The sequence below is a fragment of the Suncus etruscus genome, chromosome 7, assembly GCF_024139225.1.
Source record: "Suncus etruscus isolate mSunEtr1 chromosome 7, mSunEtr1.pri.cur, whole genome shotgun sequence".
In the NCBI taxonomy this organism is placed as follows: domain Eukaryota; kingdom Metazoa; phylum Chordata; class Mammalia; order Eulipotyphla; family Soricidae; genus Suncus; species Suncus etruscus.
The window spans coordinates 102,726,154-102,750,773 of NC_064854.1; the positions used below are offsets into that span (position 1 = coordinate 102,726,154).

The 24,620-nt window shown below is 35.5% G+C and overlaps 1 protein-coding gene across 2 annotated transcripts in view; it reads left to right on the forward strand.

Annotated features, from left to right (window-relative positions):
- Positions 1-9,755, forward strand: part of MDFIC2 (MyoD family inhibitor domain containing 2) — a 150,435-nt gene extending 140,680 nt beyond the window's left edge. For both annotated transcript variants that reach the window (XM_049777261.1, XM_049777262.1), the window contains 2 exons: positions 2,126-2,347; positions 9,496-9,755. In XM_049777261.1, coding sequence (XP_049633218.1) covers positions 2,126-2,347; positions 9,496-9,755 — 482 coding nt within the window. The remainder of the gene's footprint in view (positions 1-2,125; positions 2,348-9,495) is intronic.
- Positions 9,756-24,620: the final 14,865 nt, after the last annotated feature.

Here is a 24,620-nt window from a genome sequence, read left to right on the forward strand (position 1 = left end):
CCTCAATAGTATTGATCCTAGCTGGCAATGGACTAGCAACACGAACATAATAGCAACACCTCTCAATAATGTCATCTAATCATAAGGACTGTGACTTATTTAGGTCTTAAGATGTCTCTAGGAATCAGCAGGGCTGCTTCTTTCAGAATACCACCAGTTCTTTCAAGGTCTTAGAAGTCTGATTAGTTGGTTAGAATATATTTAAAATGAACTGCACCATTACCCAGTCTTGTTCACTCTCTAACATGATTTCATGCTTCCCTTTTATACACTCCAATATTGTAACTTCAGCAGATAATTCTTTGCTAACATTTCATGCTTCTCAGCACCACTTCCACCATCACTGCTTTCCCACTATATTTTATAGAAGAATGCCTAATTACTTCCAATGAGTAAATGGCTGTAAAAAGAAAGTGTATGTTTTCTCAGCCTTCTTTATATCTCTCCAAACCAGAATATAATAAAAATTAATACGCATCAAAGAGATAAGGCAGGAGTGAAGGCAATTGTCTTGTTTGTGTATGACCCAGTTTGATCCCTGATACAACTGTCCCCAAGCACATACATGAGTAATCCTAAATACAGAGCCATAAATAATTCATGAGAATTGATGAGTTTGGCTCCCAAATAAAAATAAAAGAGAATAAATGGAAGGGAATAATATCTTACAAAGTTATTTATGATACTTTATAGTTTATATATCTTATGTATATAAAATATGTGTACTATATAGAATATATAAAATGTTATTGTTCATAAATCTATAATATAAATGAATTATATCTAATATTATATACAATTGTCCTATTTAATAATGATTTAATCTTTTGAGTAGAACTTAATTCTTATAAAATTCTAGAATATAAAATTTTCTGCAAATCAGTCCTTAGACCCTAAGGTCATGTCAACTATTGTGGGTGTGTGAGTTTTCTTTTCTCAGATAGATATGCAGAGGAGGGGAGAAAAGGGAAGGGTTGGGAAGGAAAATAAAAGGAAGAAAAGGCAAAAAAAAAGTAGAACGTAAAAGAGGAAGAAAGAGAAAATAACAGAAAGAACAGAGAAAAAAGAGAAAAGAAAAGAGAAAAACAGAGAAAGATGATAGATATAGATAGATACAAAAATAGAAACAAAGGAATGAAGGAGGGAAGGAAGAAAGGAAGGAAGGAAAGAAGGAAGGAAGGAAGAAAAGAAGGTAGGAAGGAAGGAAGGAAGGAAGGAAGGAAGGCAGGAAGGAAGGAAGGAAGGGTTCACAACTTAGCAATTGTGTTGGATGAATATACAGAGATAAGTTCTAGCCCCAGTGAATAAATCACATTCCCTTGAAGCATAATCCCTGCCCATCCAGGCTACATAGGCTACTAAATGAATCAACTAACCAATGCCAAGACAGAGGAAAAAATAAGAACTTAGAGTAATTGAGAATAAATGTAGAAGCGAGTTTTTAGACTGTTCATTTATATTGACCTTTTTTCCATAGGGAGAAAAAATAATTGTAGAGGTAAAACTATAAAGCTACTTTAATTAGCTTTATATGATCTTATATAATCCATATAATATATGGAGATTATATAAATCATTGAAGTGTACTGTTTTCCATTTAAGACCCTTTACTGTTTTAGAAATTCATGAAACATAAGTAAACTGACAACATAGCAAGAGATTTTGTTGACCTAAGTAAATTAATCCCTTGGCTTGACACTTATTTATTGTTTATAAATACTTTAAATTTCAGAAGTAGAAAAAATTTAAGTGTAAAGTTGTATAAATATTGGTGCCAGAGTGGTGGCACAATGGTAGGTGTTTGCCTTGCACATGCTGACCTAGGATGGACCGAGGTTCAATCCCCAGGCATCCCATATGGTCCCCAAGCCAGGAGCAATTTCAGAGCACATAGCCAGGAGTAACCTCTGAGCATCACTTGGTGTGGTCCAAAAATTGAAACACCAAAAAATTGTATAAACATTGCAGTCTTATTCTTAGCAATATATTATTATTTATTTATCCTATTCAATAAGTAAGACTTAATTCTTATAAAAGCTTAGAATGTGAAATTCTCGGCAAATGTTCATTCTTAGACCCTTCGGTCATAAAGGGTTTGTGTATATGTGTTTTCTTTTTCATCTAGGTATGCCACTCACAAATGGAAAGCATGCAGATGAGAAACCCATTAATGCTATCGTTATAAATTCAGTATCCGAATTCAATATCACAGATGGACCAGCCAAGGAAACCCCCAGTGAGAAAAAACTGTCAGAATCCAGCACATCACTGTCCTCCCTTGAAGAATGCCAAACGAAATTTTCCTACCTCCAAACTGATACTTCAGTTCATCAGAGAGACACTGATGGTATGTTTCTCAGAATCAACCCATCTCTAAATAAAGCTCCCCAACCCCCAGTCTCTGTAAAATCATCGCATATGCTGTTAGAAAAAAAAAAAGTCTTTATGAATATTAAATAGGAAGACTTTGATTTGAAAACCCTGGTGAATGACACATGTCAAGGTCACTTTGCAATTATGAGGTGCTTGGCAGATTGTTTGCTCTCAAAGCTGGGAGTTGAAAGCAATGTTATAAAAATCTGGGGTGAAATGTAATCATTTTTTGCTATAGGACTATGAAGAAAATTAGGGAAAATGGCAAACTTTTTTCTCTTCTTGGATCTGGGACTTTTCAACCATGAGTCTAGGCTAAGAGGAAAAGGCAGAAAAAAATGCTATTGAAATGTTGGAACTATGTCTGGTAAAAAGTATAAATATGTTCATAACAATTACCCATAAAATGTATTCCTTCTCCAGGGCAAGAGCAATAGTACAGCAGGTAAAGCATTTGCACAGGCTGAACTGACTTAAATCTCTTGCATTTCACATGGGCTCCCAAGCCTGTCAGGAATAATACTTGAGCACAGCTACATGGGGCCCCCAAACGATGAAACAAAAACATTGATTCCTTCTCCAGATGATGCCATTTCATAGACATTCTATTCAGTGAAAATAGACATCCAATGTATGATGTAAAAGGCAAGTTCCATTTGTAAAGCCAATTTCAAATTGATTTGGTCAGTATTGTCAAGTTTAAAATCATGGACCTCCACATTGAAACATAGACTTATTCACGGTAACTAAACCATTACTTATACTAGATCTATAACCTATTCTAGAGTTCACTATCTACTTTCAAAGTAAAGAAAGTTTGAAATTTCTCAAAAATAAAGTACAGAGATACAGTTTCACATTTAAATTCACATGAACTTTATAAAAATAAGTAAAAATTAACTAAAGATTGTATAACAGGAATTTGGGCATCCCATCAACCCATCTTCACATTATTTACTTTATAAAATTGAAAAAAGTGATTGTCATCTGAATCTCTCAGTTGTAGACTAGTGCAATTAACACATCATAGGTTCTCTGAAGTTCAAGTTAAATGGCATGTAAAATAATATAAATAAACTTAGTATTCAAATTTTGCTTGCATTATAATTGTAGTTTTATAAATAACGATAGTGGAAGTTTCTAAATGATTAGATAATGTTTGTGTGAATGTTGCCATGACTGCTTCAAACTAAGCTTGGAGTAAAAGTAAGTAATGATGCAAACTAGAAGCAACATTAAGGACAGGTGAGACTGAGACAAGGCGATAAGCAAAATTTGTATTCAGCTTCAGTTAATTATTAACAGAAGGATGCAGGTGCTGCAGGAAATCTCTAAATTTTTGTGCTGACAGTGATTGTTTCTTTTATAAAGTCCCCAACATTCAACTTGGAGTCATTTTCTGCAAATATCCATCCTCCTGGAGTCTTCCTCCTGGAGAATACAAGGTTATGACTTTAAATTCAGGGTGATACGGAAGTTACTAATCTTATTAGAGTTTTATGCCAATCAGTAAAGATGGAATATTGGAGGATTCTCTGCAAAAATATTTTATCAAAGTGTATCAGGGATGCGTTATCTTAAGAGGTACTGTGCTTATAATCAATACTACTGATTGGAAATTGCCACTGTGCATATCCTCACAGTGCCCCTAGAGCACTAGGATTTCCCAATCAGGGATCTGGAGAATGGAAAGAGTCAACAGCAGATAGCCTGATACTCAACCCTCTATTTTCAGGGAATTGGCTACAGTGACTCTTCCATTACAAAGGCAACTGTTACCCAAGAGCCTTCTGCTCTTGGGTAAAAAGAACCAATTATTCTCTCTTCAAAAGAGCAAAAGAGTAGGTGGACCCCTCTTTGTCTGGCTTACTATTAGTGAACTCATATCTGTTTGGTCCTGGAACCCTCGTTTCCCCTTCTATTTAAGAGGCAGAGCTAGAAAAATGGAGGTATGTGGTTTTGTTTGAAGGCAAGAAAAACAATAGAATGGGGTACAAAATAAGAGGGAAAAAAAAGAAGTCAAAAGTCAAATACGCTGAAAATGGGCTGATGGGAAGGTTGCATGGTGAAAGGGGGTGTTCTTGTTATGACTGAAACCCAACTACAATTATGTTTGTAATCACGGTGTTTAAATAAAGAAATTATTTTAAAAAATAAAAAAAAAGAGCAAAAGAAATTTAGGATTGTTGAAGTAGATTGTTTTCTTTTGACCTGGACTGAGGCCAGGAATTTCCCTTGTAAACTGTAGCCAATATCCCATCTTTCCTCTCAAACAGTGACTATTACCCCAGTCAGGTAAGAGTTTTGGGGTTCCTGGATAAAAGAAAATAAGAGTAAACATTCAGATCAAGAAGACTCACAAATAATGATAAGCAATGCACATTATCCTACGGAGCAAACATTGCAAAAATCAAGAGTTAAGCTATACCCACTTCACGTTAGAGAATTTTGGGTAGGAATTAATTTAAGGATGCAAAACTGAGAACTGGGGTCATTGTTTGTACTGAGATAAATGCAGAAATATCTTTTAGGAACAGCAGGGAAAACAGAAGGGAAAGGGGAAGATTGCATCCACTTTCATGTACTTTGTGGTTAATTTATTTTCAAATGTATAAATGAGTGAATAGGAATGGATGCTTAATTGCTAATATCTATTATTTATATACATTTCCCCCCACTTAAAACAGGACAGAAAGTCTCGCGCATGCAGATTTTGTAAAATGTGTTACACCCATTAGCGCAGTTCATGGTGTGTGCTCTGATGGGAATTTAAAAGCATCTTACTGCCCATCACATACTATGCTGCAGTATTGTTATTACTCTGTGGTTCATCCTGTGTGGTCCTTTTCCAGAATAAAATGAAAAAAGTCTCGAGCACTATTTATATTTCTCCCTATGATCCTATGATCTGACTGAAAACGCATCCCGTGGATAATAAAATCGGGGATGCACGCAATATCAGAAAACAGTCTCCACAGAAAGAACCCTGAGAATAGACCTAATTGATGTATAATTTTGAATTTGAGACATCTCATTCAGGTGGAACAAAAAAATCATAAATACAAGGCACCTCCAAAGAATAGTCTTAATTACACCATGGGCTACTGAATAAAATGATTACATTTTTCTTCGCTGTAAATTTTATACAATTAAATGCAGTAGTGTCACCTTAGAAAATGTTTCAATTTTATAATTATTTCAGTTCATTTACTCAGAAAAAAACATAAGCACAAATTTACTAAGTCTCACCCAAATCGAGTCATTCTAGTTCTAAAGAACTGACTTGAATGTTAGTTGTGCTTGTCTGAGCTTAAATAGATCTTGACATATTTAAGTAGCTATTAAAATTGATAACATTAGGGATGATACCCCAGGTAGAGAAAGGAATTCAGTCATACTTTTTCTATTTCCATTCTACATTACAGGATTTATTTTAAAATTTTAATTTTAGGGGAGTGGGAACCAATTTTTATGCTTTTTAACCAAAAACTTATTGTCAGAGACATTCTTTTATGCTACTCATTATTTTGATAAAATTTGGGATAAATTTTGATAAGTTACTAACCAGCAATTCCCCAATCAGTAAGGACTATGTTTCTTGAGCTGAAGAAAATTGTAAAAATTATAATAGGAGGTTAGAGCTGCCTCTTCCTCCCAATCCTGGAAATCACAGTGGCAAGGCAGAGAAAGACTGGCAGGGAAGACTCATAGGCTTGGGACTCAAAGACTGACCTTAGGTGCATTTACGGTAATTCCTTGCATTGTTACCTTCCGGATTGTAATTAAACCTGATTCTTTCTAATGAGGCAGATTCTCCCTCTTAATTATCCAATCCCCAGTTGTATATTTAGTACCTTTGGAACTATATTAATCCTTCAGTGTCCTTAGGGTATTGCATAGCACAATAAAATCTTGATATCCTAAAGGTACCCTGGGGTATAAAAAGGAAATAAAATAACCCTGTGAGGGTTTTTGTCATGGTTTCATGTTTACTGCCAAGCACCACTTTGGACGGCGGAGCTTGCAGGCTTAGATGCATTTAAAGCTTCTTCAATCCACATTTTAGAAGGCAAACAGTGAGAAATCAATAAGGGCACTGAGAAAGTAACACTGGCTCCCATGTCAGGACATCTCACGGTTCAATAAATACAGTTTAATATACTGGAAATATGTTAGGAAGGTATTTAAAGGGATGATGAACCAAGTAGCAGACCAGTGGGGTCCCCTACAAATGAGAAAAAAATAGGCACTCGTACCTTTTCCTGGATTTCTCCTCATGGCCACAGTAAGTCACTAACGTTGTCATTAGCTTGTAGGTCACTAGTAACTCACCATTACTATAACAATTAGACATGCATTTGGAGGGATCTGGAAGTTTAGAATTAGATAAAACCAGAAGTCAAAACTACTTTCTAAGATCTTATATGAAACAGATCAAAGGGAGGAGAAATATCCAAGTTTTTCCTCCTTTTACTGTCCCATTTCCCACTTAACTGAATCTTATTTTCTCTAACAGAGAAAGGTAAAAGCAGAGAGTGGTTAGTCCAGAAACCACCTAGAATCCAGCTCCAGGCTCAAATGTTGCAGTAGAAAATGAGGGCTTGTCAGGAGAGATAAAGTCATGAAATTTTCCTATACATGGATGTACATGGAATCTATTATGCTGAGGGAAATAAGAGAGACTCAGAATAGTCTCACTCATCTATGGGTTTTAAGAAAAATAAAAGACATTCTTGCAATAATTTTCAGAGACAAAAGATAGGAGGGCTGGAAGTTCCAGCTCACTACATAAAGTTCACCACAAAGAGTGACGAGTGCAGTTAGAGAAATAACTACATTGAGAACTATCCTAACAATGTGAATGAATGAGGGAAGTAGAAAGCCTGTCTAGAGTACTGGCGGGGGTGGGGTGGGAAGGCGGGCGATATGGGACATTGGTGATGGAAATGTTGCACTGGTGAATGGGGGTATTCTTTACATGACTAAAACCCAACCACAATCATGTTTGTCATCAAGGTGTTTAAATAAAGATATTAATAAAAAAATAAGAAAGTGAGGGCTCCACCATCTTACATTTGGAAGAACTGAGGACAGTAGGAATGTCCTTCTAGATGATGCTATGTTGGTTTTGTTGTTTGTTTGTTTTATAAATGGAATTAGTTATAAAATGTAGCAGTTCTCCTGTTAAATGCATACTGTTTTTAGTTAAAAAGAATGTTCTAAGGTATGAGAGGTTTTTTGGAAAAGGGTCGGTAAGCTTTCAAGTCATATATAACCGTTTAGTAAAATCAGCATCATGAAGATGATTGACATTTGAAGTGACATTACAGCAAAATTTGGAGAAAAATGTTTCACATCAGTGGCCATTATTTACTTAGTAATAATGCTGATAATTTTTTTAGTTTGGGCATTTTAGTAGACTGAGGCTGTAAAAGTCAACAGGGATGATTTTGCCTTGGATTATCTGCTAGAAGTCATTGTCACTTGAATTCATTGACTTCCTTCTAAAATTTACAGAACAATTTTTAGTTTGTTAATTAACTTTTTAACCTATTAGATGGTGTGGAAAACATGAAAGTTTGGCCTTAAAAGGTCCAAATAGTCTAAAGAAATCATTAAAATTCATTTAAAAACCACATAGAGGTTTAAAGTGAGTCCTGGCCCATAAACAATAGTATTCCATTTCTCCTACTGCTTTTTCCTCCAGGCCTTCTTAGTCATTTTCTTTTTTCCCAAGAATATGATGGTAGAGCAGCACACCATAATCTTTTGACCACTTTAATTGCTACCCATTGTTGCAGGTGCTGTGGCCATAACTCATTATTTGCAAGTAGAAAGTGTGTTCCATGATTACTTCCTTGGAGTTTATTTCACTCTGTTCCAGACTAGGTGTATTTTATTCAGAAAGAGTCACTTTTAGCATTTGTTCAATTCACCTGGTCTCATAAGTCAACAAAAGCCACAAATACCCTGGAGCAAATGAGTATAGTGCATTGCTTCCATTTTGCATATACATTTCTGAAAAGGATGCATTAGTAGTAAAAGATGTGGAGTTAAAAGTGTCATCAAATTTTATCAGTAGCAACACTTCTGCTACTGTATGCTTTGGCAAAAAAGAAATTACCAATCGCCTTCATGGAATTTCATATTTTTTACAAGTAGCCACATAGTAAATTTTAAAATCAATTTTAAAAGAAAGAAAGCTTTATAAAAGCTTAAAGAAAAGCTTGATAAGATTCTTGGCATTTGAGGCAAGTGATATATTTCATTAACTTAACATAAAATTAAGATTTTAAAAATATAATAAACTTAAGTTATATATATATAAACTGGAAAAAATAAAAAGTACATTTGAAATAAAGTACATTAGAAAAGCTCTCTTAAAACATCAGTTGTGTTTTGAAATATGTATTTTAATTTTTATTTACACTAAACTGTTGGTTTTGGAAGATTAGGGGGAAGTCATCTTAAATAATTAAGATATCTTATGATCAGAAAATGAAAATGAATGCATTTTTTGTCTTTATACCCAAGTCTAACTGTGTGTTAAAGTTATCTGTATTTGAGAGGGGCTATCTACAATTCTGTAAAAATAATATTTTGGGGGGGCGATATCCAGTGTTGCTCATCAGGGCTTAGTCTTGGCTCTTCAGTACGGGGTCACTCATGGCAGTGCTTGGTGGATTGTGTGGGATATCAAGTCAATCAGATGCAAGGCAAGTACGCTGCCAGATGTTTTCTCTCTTTGGTCCTTCTCTGCTATTTTTCAGACAGTTACAAGGTTTACAAATAGGTAACTATTATGTGGTTCTGAGTACTTCTGCTGGAAAGTAAATAAATGAGTTTAGAAAAGTGACAGCACTTTAAAGAACTGGATTATATGAAATCAAGAGGACATTTTCAGGGAGTTAATAAAGTGATTACTTAAATAAGGTAAGTATTAGTATGGGTTCAGGAACTTGAAATAATAATGGCATACGTTACTTACTCCTAATAAGGATAATAAAGAATTAAGAGTTGGCTATACAGTTATAAAGCATACCACTGCACCATTGCACATGTCTGTCCTCCAAAGGCTCCCATACATGTACAGCAATTAATTTTCCTTTCTTTTTTCAACAGATGAGTGTGCTTCCCTCATTCTCACCTGCCTATTTTGCCAGTTTTGGGACTGTCTCCTGATGCTGCCTGATATATGTGAAACAATGTGCACCAACCTATGCTGCCCCTCTCACAGGTATCACCACACCTCCAGTGAGAGTCATTCTCGGAATGACTGCAACTGCAACTGTGACATGGACTGCAGCCTCTTTGAGTCTTGCCATGAGACGAGTGAGTGCCTCGAGTTAGCCATGGAGATTTCTGAAATCTGTTACCGCTAGAAGCACCACAGCCACCAAGTTCCAGCAGACCTACTGGTCCCATAGAGACATCCTATGAACATTAAACTGTGATTTCCATGTACTGAAATGTAAGAACAGTGCACATTTCGTGGACTCTATAGACCGTTTTATTCTGCAACTCTCTGGGAAAAAGCTAGTCGTGTCAACTCAGTGATCTTATTCAAAATTTCTCAACAGCATGGCTCATTGAAAAGTAAGATCTTGATCAAATGTGACGAAAAAACTCAAATACTATTAAAATGCCATAGGTACAAAATGTTTCTTGACTATAAACTAGCATGCAAAACCACTGTCTTACTGCATTCATTGGCTTGCATCATGGGTTGAACTTTATTCACAAATTCAGGACAAATTAGTGCATTCCTCTAGAATTGACATATATTAGCTTGTCTTTCAAATGGACTCATGCATAAACATTATGCATTGTTGGTGTTATTAATAATGTATTGTATAACATCATTTTGTAATTAAAAATTTATTTATACAGTCTCTTAAAATTCACTTATATGTACAGTTTAGATAGGAAAGGGAATTAAGTGAATTAGAAACCATGTTCCTGTAATTACAACAGATGTCTCTAAGACATCTCCAGTGAATTTTGAATATGATGTACTTTGAGAGAGTACTGTAATTCTCGACCATATTATTAAGTCTATGACTATGTCATAACAGGTTATGTATATTCTTAATTTGTTACAGAAAGGCTCTTCTTTATTCTAATGAGCACAAGTTTCAAGAATGTGATCTTAGAAAATCAATTCTTCATTTTCCGCATTTCTGTTTGTCAGGTGCAATAAGCAACAGCAAATTAAGTCACAATAAATTCATTTACTAATATATTTGCATAAGCACCCAAAAGAAATACACGTGTAGGTACTTATTCAGCACCAAATATCCTAAAAGTATGTACTTTAAAACCATTTATATATTATTTTCTTGATCACTACAATTATAGTTTTAATTTATTATGTTGATAGCTCCCTTGTACTTATAAAAATGTAAAGATGCGATAGAAATTGGAAATTGATTTTAAACTGACTACAGTTTAAACAATTTATGGTGGAAAACATTTAGGTTGAAGTTACTTTAAAATCTTCTTTCTGTGGGTATGGCATTCCTTGTTTATGCTGTTTATATATTCCCATGGTGAGATATCAGAATATATTCTTTGAATATAAAACAAAGCACTCCATCAATAACTGAATAAATAACATGAAGTAAAAACAAGAATAGAGGAAGTTTTTATCATTTAGGTATATACTACCACATCTAATGCTTTTCTACATTCAAAACTTCCCCAAACATTGAAAATTATTAATTTTTAAGAAATAACTTAAGCTGCCTATACATGGAATTCACTCTTGTTGTCTTGTTCCTAACTAACAGCATAGTGCAAAAATATGAATTCCAATTTCTGTTTGACTATTGTGTGATTCAGAAAACAAAGAGCATGCAAGTGCCTCACATATCTCATATAGTATATCACTCTCTCTCTCTATTCAAAAGCTCAAGAGAAAAAGCTATACTCTGTGCATAGAACCTACAGAGCATTAGGGAGAAAAAATAGCCTTTTAGAACAGGAAGGGAAACCGGACAGTTCATAACCGTTACTCTAGTAAGAGATGAAGGCCCTGATGACTGATTTATCCACAGTTTTAAGATGAGCTAACTGCAGTTAACAGGAACTCTAAATGTTGGTCTTACGTTTTAAATACACTACACTACTACATAGTTTCTATGTAATCCAGCTGAAATGCAATGATTCTGCTATTCCTATTATTCAAGTACTAAAACACCACTAGAGCTGGAGATATGGTACAGAGATTATAGTACTTGCCTTGCACCTAACTGGCCCCAATTCGATCCCCAGCAGGTGGTCTTTTGAACACCTCCAGGAGTGATCCCTGAGCAACAACAACTATGTTCCCACAAAAAAAAAATCCCACAAAACAAAAAATAAAAAGGCATCATACTGATTCATAGTTGTTCAAACAATTGCTAATTTGAATCTCCTTAGTGCTTCCACTGTGACTCCCAGATATTCTGATTTTCTCCTGACTTATTCCCATCTTCTCCTGTCTTAACCAATAAAGTAACCAGATTCTAGATGGGGTCTTTTGAGAACATGTTCCAATAATATAATATAGGCATCCTTGATCAGGACAATACTTATTTGTATTAAGTATTTTATCAATCCTCTGCGTATTATTGTTTGCCTACATAGCCTCCAATTATGGAAAGATTATGCATTTCAAATGTAAACCAAATGCTTTTCAATAAAAATCACCAGGTTTTAATTTACAATGTGGTTGTAACATTACAAAATTTTTCTGTGGCCTCACTTTCCATGGTTTGTTAACTTGTTTCTCGCTTTCCAAATTCACTGTGCTATAACAGAAAGGGTCGATTATACAAAGTGTAAAATTTCTTTTCTTTATAACCAATAATAAAACATCATCCTCTTTGCAAACATGAATGGCTACTTCAATTGAATTCTTACACAATAAAACCTATGCAGCTGGGAAAATGCAATCGCAGAGGTAGGAAGATGAAAAAGGAATATGTTATTGATTAAATAGAAATATCAGAATTTGAGAAGGCTCAGATATTTTCTACAATCATGAAGGCCTTTGATTGCAAATAAAGATAATATTAGTCTCTAAAGTAGACTTCTTAAAAAATATTTTGTGATTTAAGGAAATACACTAGATAAAAGAGATTTAAGAACATACGGTCTTTATAGAGAGGCAAGAAAATACATTCTCCCCACAGAAATATAACCAATTATATTGCTGTGCTCAATGGATTTTTATAAAATCATTGTTCTCTACAATCCTATAAAATATGGAAAGCATTGAAGAAATAAAGTTCCACTCAAACTTGTTAATGAAATTTTCATACTGCATAAGCAGACAGGCCTATAGATCGAGCCAGAGATATAATACAGAAGGTAAAGCATTTTGCATGTGGCCAACATAGGTTCAAATCTCTATACCTCCTATGGTTCCCTGATTATTTCCAGGAGTGATCCCTGAGCACAGAATCAGAAAAAAGCCCAGAGCAGAGTTAGATTCGTTCCCACACCACAATGCCCCACAATTAAAATGCAAACTACTCATAAGAGCTGTATCATCAAAGTTTAAAAAGTATAAGTCATTTCAGTCCCGACCTGTCATCCAAGGCAGTAAGAAAATATAACCAGAGAAACTTTCCTAGTATAAATACCACATGAATACCAGTCTACCTTTGTCTCAGGGGCAAAGATGTAAGTAAAAACATGAAGGACAGAATTCATTATTCAATAACCCTAAGTTTCTCCTATTAAAAGGTGGAGTAAAAGACTAACACATAAATTTAAGTAAGGTAACTTGTCAAACAAAATTTTCATTTAAGAGCTGGAGAAATAGTACAGCAGTTAGGGTGCTTGCCTTGCATATAGTTGATCTGTGTTGGATCTCTGGTGTCCTAAATGGCCCCAAGAATATTTTGAGGAGTAATTTCTGAGTGCACAACCAAGGGAACCTTTGAGTATCACCAGATGCAGGCCAAAACAAAAAAAATCAACCAATCAAATAAAACAAACAAAACACCATGAGGAGCTGGAGCAATGGTACAGCAGGTAAAGTGTTTGTCTTGCAAATCTTCAGCAACCTAGATTGTTCCCTGAGCACTGCCAGGAGTCATCTCTGAGTGCAGAGCTAGGAGTAAGCCCTGAGCACAACTGGTTATGGCCCCCAAAATACAAACCAAAAGAAAACTATCACCCAGTAAATGCTAAGATTACCAAGGCTACCCAAACTGATATTCTCTGATAAACTACAGGTAGTTGATTCAGTAGTCTGTTGGGTGGTCTATAAGAAAGATATACATTAAAATCTAAACTGTATATGCATGTATATATACACATGTTTACACATAGAAAGACAAAGTAAACAGATAATAATTTCCTGGTGATTATAAATAGCAAGGGGCTAAAATTCTGTTACTAAACTCCTCAAACAAGATCTTGACAGCTCCTAATAATAGAATGGAGATCACATGTGGGTAGTGGGTGAAGAGTTGAGGTCTGGAAAAACCTACATCATTATTGGATAAAAGTGCCACCTTCTGATCTACCATCTTGATACACTTAACAGCTCTGTTTATTTTCACTTTCCCTAAGGCGATTGTTTCCCAACTGAAACTTGGCAATGTCTGTAGATGTATTTATTTGATTGTTAAAATGGATAAGGAGCAGGTGAACTAGCATGAGTAAAAGTCAAGAAAAAAACTAAAAATCATAAAACACTCAAGAAAACTTCCATAACAGAGAAGCATCTATTCCTAAATATCGATGGTGTCAAGGTTGATGACAAAGGCTGATAAAGTGCTCCCTTGGTCATCAAACTGGTATTTTAAAATGTTGGAAATAGAATGCCAGATAAAAAAAACAGTATGCCAGGGGCTGGAGCAGTGGTGCTAAAGGTAAGGCATCTGCCTTGCAAACACTAGCATAGGACAGACCGCAGTTTGATCCCTGGCATCCCATATGGTCACCCAAGCCAAGAGTAATTTCTGAGCGTATAGCCAAGAGTAATTACAGGCATGGCCCCAAAACAAAACAAAACAAAATACAGTATGACCAATTATTTCTAAGCTTCAGATAAACAACAAAAATATTTTAGCATAAGAATGTCCCAATATTGCATATCTGTATTTATACTACAAAAAAAGGGACTTATGTTTAATCTTGCTGAGAATCCATTTCCCTATTTGCTAAATATAACAGCCCTAGTTCAAATGAGTCCATTTTATTCAAAAATAAAATTAGGGGCCAGGTGATATCACAGTGCAGTGAGTGCGGAACTTGTCTTACTCAGGGTTCACCAGAGTTAGAGTCCCAGTACATTTGGTAAGCTCCAGCAAGAGTGAGCAAATTAGGAGTGTTGAATTAGGAGTAAAACCTGAGTACTGCTAGGTGTGGCCAAAAACAAGCAAACATGATTTACTTTACAGAGTTATTTATGGTTGAATTTCACACATACATTCCTCCACTAATATCAACACCCTTCCACCAAAGTCCCCATATTCTTCCCACTCCCAAGCCTTCCTCCTTAAAAGGCATATTTTTAACTTTGGTTGTTATACTTTGATTCTCACGCTAACAGTGCTGTTGACTCTGTCGTTCTATATATACATGTAATAAACCTCTGCACTACTAATAAACAGACCCAAGCCCAATACCCTTGGTCCTGTTACTGATGTTACTCTCTTCTTACTCCTCACCCCCTTGATTGCTTTCCATCCCTGTCCTCTTTTCTAAAATCTTGGGTCAAGTGCAAACTAGAAGAGATTTATGGAAGTGATAATTCCTCAACTTTCTTCCTGCTTCCAAGAGTAAAGCTGTTTATCTCTTTGGACAGAGGCTAGAATATTCTTTGGGTATCAAAGGGGTTTCAGGGAGGTCATATTAATGATCTTCTGTATGGGTCTTGGAAATAGTATGGAGCTTTCCTTGCATGTGGTTGTTTAATCACTAGCATTCCCAGAGTAATCCCTGAGCAAGGTCAATGGCAAAGCCTAGATCAGTAAGATCATCATAACCTAAAACTGAATAAATAAAAAGGAAATAATAAAAGAACGAAAGAAGGAATGGAGGGAGGAAGGAAGGAAGGCAAAACGAAGTGAGGAAGGTAGGAAGGAAGGATGAAGGGAGGGAAGAAAATGGGAGGAATGGAGGAGGGAAAGAGGGAGGGAGAGAGGAAAGAACAAAGTAAGGAACAAGGGAGAGAAGAAGGGAGGACGTGAAAAGAGAGAGTGAGGAAAGAAGGGAAGAAAGGAAGAAAGGAAAAGGAAAGAAGGAACAAAGGAAAATGAAAGAAATGAGGAGGGAGGGAAGGAGTGAGGGAGAAGGCGAAGGGAGAGAAGAAGAGAGGAAGAAGGAAAGGACTGGATGGATGGAAGGATGGAGAAAGGAAAAAAGGATGGAATGAGAAAGGACAGAAGAAGGAAGGAAGAAAGGAAGGATAGAAGTAAGGAAGGAAAATAGAAGAGAGGAAGGAAGGAAGGAAGGGAGAAAGGAAGGGGAGGAAGGAAGGGGAAGAGAGGGAGGGAAAGAAGGAATGTAGGAAGGGAGGGAGAAAGAAAAGAAGGAAAGTAGGAAGGGAGGGAGGGAAGGAGGGAAGAAGGAAGGGGAGGAAAAGAGGAATGGAGGAAGAGAGGGAGGGAAGGGGAATAGAGAGGGGAAGGGAAGAAAGATCAGTAATAAAATTTTTTCCTTCTTTCTCAGAATTTCAGACTACATTTGACCCACCTCACAAATTTTAGTTTAATATGGCAACTAAATGCTATTCAAAGATAATCACTTTTTTTAATAAGGAGTTGGAAGCAGAAATCCCAATTTACTTCTAAAACATTGAATATGATTCAGTCTTGGCCAGAAAAGCCCATCCTGACTGGTGTTGGCACACCTATATGGAGGAATTTTCTCCTATCGAGTTATTTTGTTTCTTTTTCATCTAGTTTGGATAAAAACAGTAGGGGAAAAAAGGTGAATAGAAGGTCTCAAGTTAGCATTTTTTAAGAATTACCATATCTATTACTATTACCCAACTTAACCATGCTTTCTAGAACAGAGCCTAGTGTACACCTTTTATGATGCTGTTTATTTTATAGATAAAAATGTTAAATACAAAATATTTTAATAAATAAACAAACTGTCACAATTCTCTAATTAGCTCTACAAAATGAATTCTATTATTATCCTCAGTTTCCTAAGGAAATGTACTCTTAGAAATTAACTAACTTGCCTGAAGTCACACAGCAAATAAGCAATTGTCATAAGGTTTGAACCCTGACCTATTCATTCAAAACTCCAGTATTTTCATCACTATGCCTAAAAGTGATACCGATTTAAATGATCAAATCAAGATAAAGCTCCAGTATTCATTTATAAGGCAAAAGCAATCAGAAAATATATATAATGATAATATTCAAAGAAGTCCATTTGCTGATAGCAAATGTTTTAAAAGTTGTTATCCTATGCAATGATTAGAATTTGGAACATCTTCAAATGCTTTTAAGATATGTAACCAATGAGTAATAAATGCAAAGTCAATGTATTGCAATTTAATCTTGATGTCAGTAGCTTTGCCTCATTCATCTATAGTTACAAAGCCTTACCTTTTAATGTTCCATTTTAGCAAAGCAACTTTGATCTCTGCAAGAGTCCATCCTACACACAGCAACCAGGCCAGTCCCTCATCAGCATTCCACCAGAGACTCCAGCAGCATGAATTGTTTTTAATCAGTCAACAACATTATGGTCAACCAAATGCATTCTGATACTTAGACCTTTTATCTCAAAAGCTATGCAGAAACCAAGGTCACCGTAACCTCTTTTATGTTTTATTGTTCCTCAAATGTACTTAGAGTGAATTTACAAAGCCACAACTTATTTTGTGGATACAGAGCTTTCACTAGGTTCAGCACTCTCCAACATACTCTTTGTTTCCTCTTTCAGCACTTTCTACCTCCAGGCCTTATTTAATATCAGGTTCCCGTAAATTAAAAAAAAAAGATAATAAAATAAGAATATTGAGCAGTATTCTCCCAATAGCCAATCTACTCATCCAGTGTGACTGAGGCTCTTCAGAAAGTGCATTAATATTTCCAATCACTATTTTAGTTTTAAAATATATTCAGTCACCTCCAACGAAAGAGAAAGAGAAAGGCAAGAAGCCAGGATAGCACCACTATCATCACTCGGCTTTATTATTGCTAATGCGAGTATGGTCATAAAACACCATCTCAAGAGGTGAGCTTGCAAAACTATCTCTGCGAGATTAGAGAGAGGTGGGGCTCTGAATATTTTAGAAAGGCCTTAACAGAGTACCAGACACTGTGAAATATTCTCTTGGATCTTGAAATGTTCTCTTGAATGGCGCTCTTTCTCAGCATTAATATTCATAAATTTGCATCCTACTAGTGGTACTGATCCTACCATTTATTTAAAGGTTAAATAAAAGCAATCGTGAGACCAATGATAAGGCCAGTTAGAAAGCTAAACAGTTCAATTCCAGGAAAGACCTTGCAGAGACCTGAACTAAAGTTGTGCATGTGAAGTGTATGGTTATGTGGTTGTGGAGCAAGTGAGAGGCCCAGATCTTGTCTACAAAGACCTTAAATGCTAGTTTGCAATTTATTAAAAGTCAGATGAAAAGTCACTAAAAATGGCCGGGGCTTACAAGATAAAAGTGGGATGATAGGAAAACTAACCATGAGACTGCATACTGGAAAAATCAAAGCAATGGACCATAGTAAACTGGCAAAAGAGCAACTTGAATAAAACATGGGTTGAATGTAGGGCTGACATAGGATGTTGTTGGGGAAAACAGGAAGCAAGAAATGGATGGGAAAGAAATTAGAAAAGAACCATTAGTCTTTTCTTAAACTCCTCTTATTTTAAGATTCAAATATTACCTACTGTCTATCACATTTATGACTCATGAAGCCATTACTTTCATTAGGAAAGAAACTGTTTGGGGAAGGGGAAGTTCTATTCCAAGTGGAAAGTCAAAGTATATTTTTAGCTACATTAAGCCAGCCTTCTGCTGCTCTGCACACTGATGTAATTCCAACATAAAACATAATCTATAATATTCCAAAGGAACAAATCCAATTCTTGCTCATATAAATTTTCATATAAGTCCATCACAATTCATTCCCAAAACATCTCATTCTCTTTGAAAGCTAGAACTCCAGCAAGTGATCAAAAAAAAAAGTATTTTAAAATATCTTCTGGAATTTCCAGAAATACTAAATCTAACCTGCCTACAGAGCAGGCTCAATCCCCTAAACTTTAAATCAGAGGTAAAGCATTTTATGCTTTAAAAAATATATTCCTCAAAGTTTATCACTGTGTATTAAAGTCAAATGTGAGTTATTACTTACCAAATCTGGATCTGATGTCCCTTTGATTACCCTAGGTAGACAAGAATAAGTATATTCCAACCAACATATTTTTTCTCTTTTCATCTGCCTCTTGCTATTTACAATAGAGTGAAAAATAATTGCCAAGGAGTGACTTTGCAGAGTTGGACAAAGTGAAAATCCTATCTGACTAGAGCCTAAATTATATTCCAGGTCCCTGGCAAGTCTGTTACATGGAAAATAAACATGGAAATTAACCCTCCAGAGCAAATGGTACCTATAGAAATAATCAGTGAGAATGCCTTTGACTAATGCGCATTTGCATTTACTTAGACCCCAGTATATATAAATATATATACATATATATATTATTTGTCATGCCTGAAATTTATTTCCTCTATGACACATTCGAATGAGGGAGAGAGTCATTTCATGATCTAGAGGCTCTATGAAACCTCACAGCAATCACAAAAAGTTATCACCAATACCATTACACAGGAAAAAAAAATGTTGACTTTTCTCACTCTAGTTGATGTAATCACAGAAATGATTAATAATTCAGGATTCCTCTATGTTCTGAGGAAGGTGGGAGGACGGAGTATCCTCAGTTTAAAGCAGTTTATGAGGTATGCTTCTCTGTGAGTAGAGCAAAATGTTACCTAGGCATTCTAACAAGCCCATCTGGTGCCCAAAGTGCTTCTCAGCAGCTCTAAGGACTACTGTACAAAGCATCCTCTTTTCTGATCTTTGGGGTGCTGTAATTCCTGTTTCAGAATGCTCAGTTATAAGTATGTTATAATACAAGTATGGAAATGCTTCATATTAGTCGTGACAAAAATACAGTGAGTAATAATAATAAAGGCAGATAAGAGAAGGTGATGGTAGAAGTCTAATATCAAACATGGTTGCAAATCCTGCCCACACTATTTCCCAGATAATGAGTTAGACCCAGGGCATACCACCCTTGGCTCACATTTGAATTTGATTGAATTAAAACGAATTGCAGCACTGGTGTCAATATGTTAAGTTAATAAATAAGCCTCTCTGAGTCTCATAAATAAAATGTCTATAATAATGCATACACTGATTTTAGTGATATAATTATTAGTACTACCCTATAATTTGTTTCTATAACAGAGACATTTCTCTGCTTTTTTTCCTGTCTTCCCCCAAATCAATATATTTACATACCACCTTTTTCATTATTTCTAAACTCCAAAAGCACCCCAAATTACTGAATTTCCTTATTTTAGCTTCTCTTTCAACAGTCTCTATTTTTCTCTAAGATTAGAATATTGAGTATAGTAGGCAATTTTATTAAGTACTATTTTGTATACAAAATACACTCTATAGATGGTCTTTCATGCACTGTCATTAAATCATTAAATCTGTTTAGTTATTGATTTTTTTTTTGTTTTTTTGTTTTGAGGCCTTATCTTAGTGCTCAAGGGATTACTCTTGGCTCTGCATTCAGAAATTACTCCTGGCAGGCAAGGGGGACCATATGGGATGTTGGGGATTGAACCTGATTCTGTCCTGGATCAGCAGAATTTAAGGCAGATGTCCCTCCGCTGTGCTATCACTCTGGCCCTATTTGTTCAATTATTAAGCAAATTGATGATTTTCACTATGCTGTTAAGAAAAATATAGTTTTCAGTATATAACTTTTGAATGATAAATGATTAATGCTCAAGGCTGAGTGGAAACATGAATTTAGGCATTTGTTTGATTCTAAAACTGTCTTTAATGACTGAAGTTGTAAGACAACCATTGTTGAAGATCAAGTTAGCCAATTCAACATTAAAGATTTAAAATGGTAGAGTACTGGGAATGCCGCTGATCAGGGGTACTTCAATTTTACCAAAAGAAAGCTTTGTTTGTACTTTGTTTTGGGAGAACAAGGTAGACTGCATCAACTGTATCCAGGAAATCATATGATGATCTGTTTTGGCAACAGAAGGTACAATAAAATTTTACTCACCCCAGAAAGAATATATGCAAAATGTCAGGAATGTGTGTAGTGAGGCATCTGTGAGTCAATTCATAGTACCTCCCAAAGTATCTAGGATTCTTCTACAGAAAGGCAATTAGATATCCTCTGAAGAAATAGGGTTTATTTCCCCAAATTGGTGGGGAATATGAGGGACTTATTTTCCTAGGGCAAAGAAATTTTAGGAGGGAGGACTCACCATAACAGGGTCAGTGAATAAACCATGAAAGATTCCATCAACAAAACTGACATCTTACTAAATATCAGCTCCAGAGAAGATGTTGCAAATATCAATCAATCAACCTTTCTTACCCTTTCCTTTTCTTCTCCTCACAGCTTGGTGAATTGGGAAATCACGATAAGAACTCAGAGGGAGACTATCTGAGATCCTGGTTTGGTCTTCGGTACATCTCTTTCTCTGACGAAAAAAAAAAAAAAAAAGGAAAAACATGCCATAAATGAGTTGAGAAGAAAAGATGGTAGCTGAAGAAAGAATAAAGACCCATATACCCCTCCTCTGGTAACCTGTCACCATCCAGATCCAAATAACTCCATGACTGAATAAAATCAGAACAATGACTATTGTCACTCAAACTAAATTCTGAGTTGAGAGTGTTTATTACTTGAAGGCTATTATTGAAGAGTAAACAACAATATTATTGGGCCTCCTAACATCACCTTTAAGGGCCAGGGAAGAACAAGTGAATGAATGAAAAAGCTGTTTAGAGACAAATATAAAATGGCTCATATGATTATAGTTTATAAGTATGAAGTTATATATTAACATCTATCAGGGACTATTTCCTGAACCCCCTTCAATGGATAGCCAAGCCCAAATACAATAGTTGTGTTGTATTTGCAGATAACTTGCACAAATTTTGCAATAAACTTAAGTAATTGCTAGATTGTGATACCTAATGCAATGTAATGAATATATAATTAGCTACTTTATATTATTGTTTAAGAAATAAAGAATAGAAAAATGTCTGTATATTATTTTTGAGGGTGGCAGTGCTCAGGATCTATTCACAGCCTTATTCTCAGGAGTCACTTTCCACAGCACTCCTGGCTCACTCATCATAATGTTCAGGGGACCATGTGGAGCTGAAGATAGAGTCTTAGACTCATACACACAAAGCAAACACTACTGCTGATTTGGTTATCTCTTTGACTCCCCAAAAATTGCCTGCACATGTTCTAACATTATTTACCAATGAATACATGGGAGTGGGCAGTAGAAGATAGCCATTTTAGTTTCAGCATTGTCATACTTAACCAAGAAAGTTCCAAGTTGTCTCATTTTTTTTGTTTGCATGTTTGTTTGTTTTTTTGTTTTGGCTCCACACAAAGTTGTATTCAGGGCTCACTTCTGCTGTTAAGTTTAGGGATCACTCCTTGAGGGCCTTAGGGGACTGAATAGTATGCTGGGGATCAAACCAGGTTAGTCATTTGCAAGGCAAACATCTTAGTCACTCTTCTTTCTCCCATCTGATCTCCACCCCTAAGTTCTGATTTAGATTCTCCTCCTGACCACCCCTTAATCCACTGCTGTCAAATAAATCACTTCCAAGCTACCAAGAAAATAGCTGTTGTTCAAAGCAAAATCATTTTTTTGGTTCTCAAAATAAAACACGTTGCAGGAAATGGGGGAAATTATGAGGGCTTAATTTTCTTTTTCAAAGAATGAAGAGTAGATGACAGAAGGGATAGGTATAGCTAAGTACCTGTGTGAAACCATCAGACAAACATGCTAGCACTAAGTAATTTTTACTTGGTGTGCCACAGAGTAAAGTTTCATGTGACCCCTCCTTTTGCAATAAAATTCAAGGCTTTAGAGGGGGAATGAGAAAGACCTACATTTTGTGGGTCTGGTGATCAAAGTTTAGAAGAATTTCTATGAATCACAAATGTAGAAGTAGCTTAATCCTAAAATTCATGGAAGAAGGAAAATGCTGAATGAAAATCTTGAACTCCGCAGTTGAAAGATCCCTCCCCAATTTAACTTTACATTAGTTATAATTGAAATCTCTTGTGTTTGGAATACAATAGGACAAATTGTTTTCTGCAATCTATTGATGAGACTCAAGATACTGAAAGAACAAGTAACACCTACTCAGAAAGGGCCTCAGCAGGAATTTTGTATATGCTAGCATTCTCTTATTTAGAGTCCTGTCACAGAGGACAGAGCAAACTTGACCTTGATGGTTCATAACAGTGCATAACATATTGTTTTCTGACTATTTGAGAAGTAAAATATGGCATTCTAAGAGGTGTTCGGGCTTCATATCAGGGTTTTCCTCAAAGATTTCCCATAAAGGTGATATGATTACATTTACTTATTCCAGCAAGTGTTTACAACTAAATCATTCAGTGGGAGCTCAGATTCCAAATTTTAGTTTTGACATCCTACTGTTTTAATTTCTCCTTCTACATCTTTAATTTATGGCTGTCTAAAAATCTAATTAGTATTAATCCTTAGGAATTTATGTGCAACAAGCGTGATAAGAAACTAAAGTGGACCTCAGAGAAAAAGAAAAAATAGTTAACTGTGAAAAATTCATTCATAATGAACTTCTGTATAAGTGGGGGCTTAGCTATAATTAAACTAAATAGATTTAAAAAGTAAGATCCTCTTTAACTGAATGATAGTATTTCAGCTTTTCCTAAGGCTGTTTGGCAGTACAGTACTTCCAAGCATATAAATATATTTTGAAAAGCATTTTAAGATCATGTGGTGTAATATCACCCCTCCATGGATCTTCCTCATAAGGCATATTAAAGGCTCTGAGAAGTCCTGCAGTAAAACAAACAAACAAACAAAAAACCTATATATGTATCTATCTATCTATCTATCTATCTATCTATCTATCTCTCTCTCTCTCTCTCTCTCTCTCTATATATATATATATATATATATAGGTTACACAGGGCTGCCCAAATATTTATTAACCAAAGACCCTGTCTTTTAATAAGGAGAAATAGATGTGCTAAAATAGTATAAACATTTATTGAACATTTATAAAGCACTGGGGGTGATGCATTTACTATGTATTATGATATAATTTGATAACTGCATAAAGCAGGTTTTTTAGATAAAATCAAATGACCCATCCCAATTTTGCAAATAAACTGCTTCAAATAGGAATGTGTGCACCAACGTGGTGCATCCATCTGCTTTAGCTCACAAAACCAAGATTTGGGAATCTTTTCAATATGACATCCAAAAGAAGATTCTGATTATGCTACGGAGTAGTGACAAACTCCTTCATATCTTTCTCTTTGTTTCATAACGTGTGACTGCTCTCTCCTCCTTTTCTTCATCCTTCTAAATGTATACTTATACTGTTTTTTTTTTATTTAACTGCTCTCAATTTGAGAAATGCTCATGTGTGTGTGTGTGTGTGCGTGTGTGTGTGTAATATATTTTATAAGAATAGAAGAGTGTGACCACTTTGTGGTCTTTTCCTTTAAAAGCACTTAGGTGCTTTATTGAAATAATTTATTTCAAGAAGGTTCTACCTTCTTTTGTTTTGTTTTTACAATTCTGGCCCTCCAAGGGACACAGTTTTTGTGGCCTTTAAAAGAAACTGCTCCAAAAAATAATAATAATGCACCTGTAACATCTATGTTAATTTGTTAACTAAGTCTGATTTGCATACCCTATAGGCAATAATCCTTCTGTTTTAAAAAGTGATGCTTTGATAATCACCTCTGAGAATCAGTCAACTCCTGGGAAATCAGAGCCTCCATTCCAGTCAAGTCTTTTACCACAAGTCACTACAGGTAAAGAAGTGAGTGCAAAGTTTCCTCTGTGGGAATTTTGGAGTATTTTGCTCTTCTGAGTGCCCGAAAACCAAAAAAGGTCAGACCAAAAACCCCATACGGCATATTCATTAATAATCGCTTTGAACGAGTCATTTTCATTCTCTGTACCATGGTTTCCT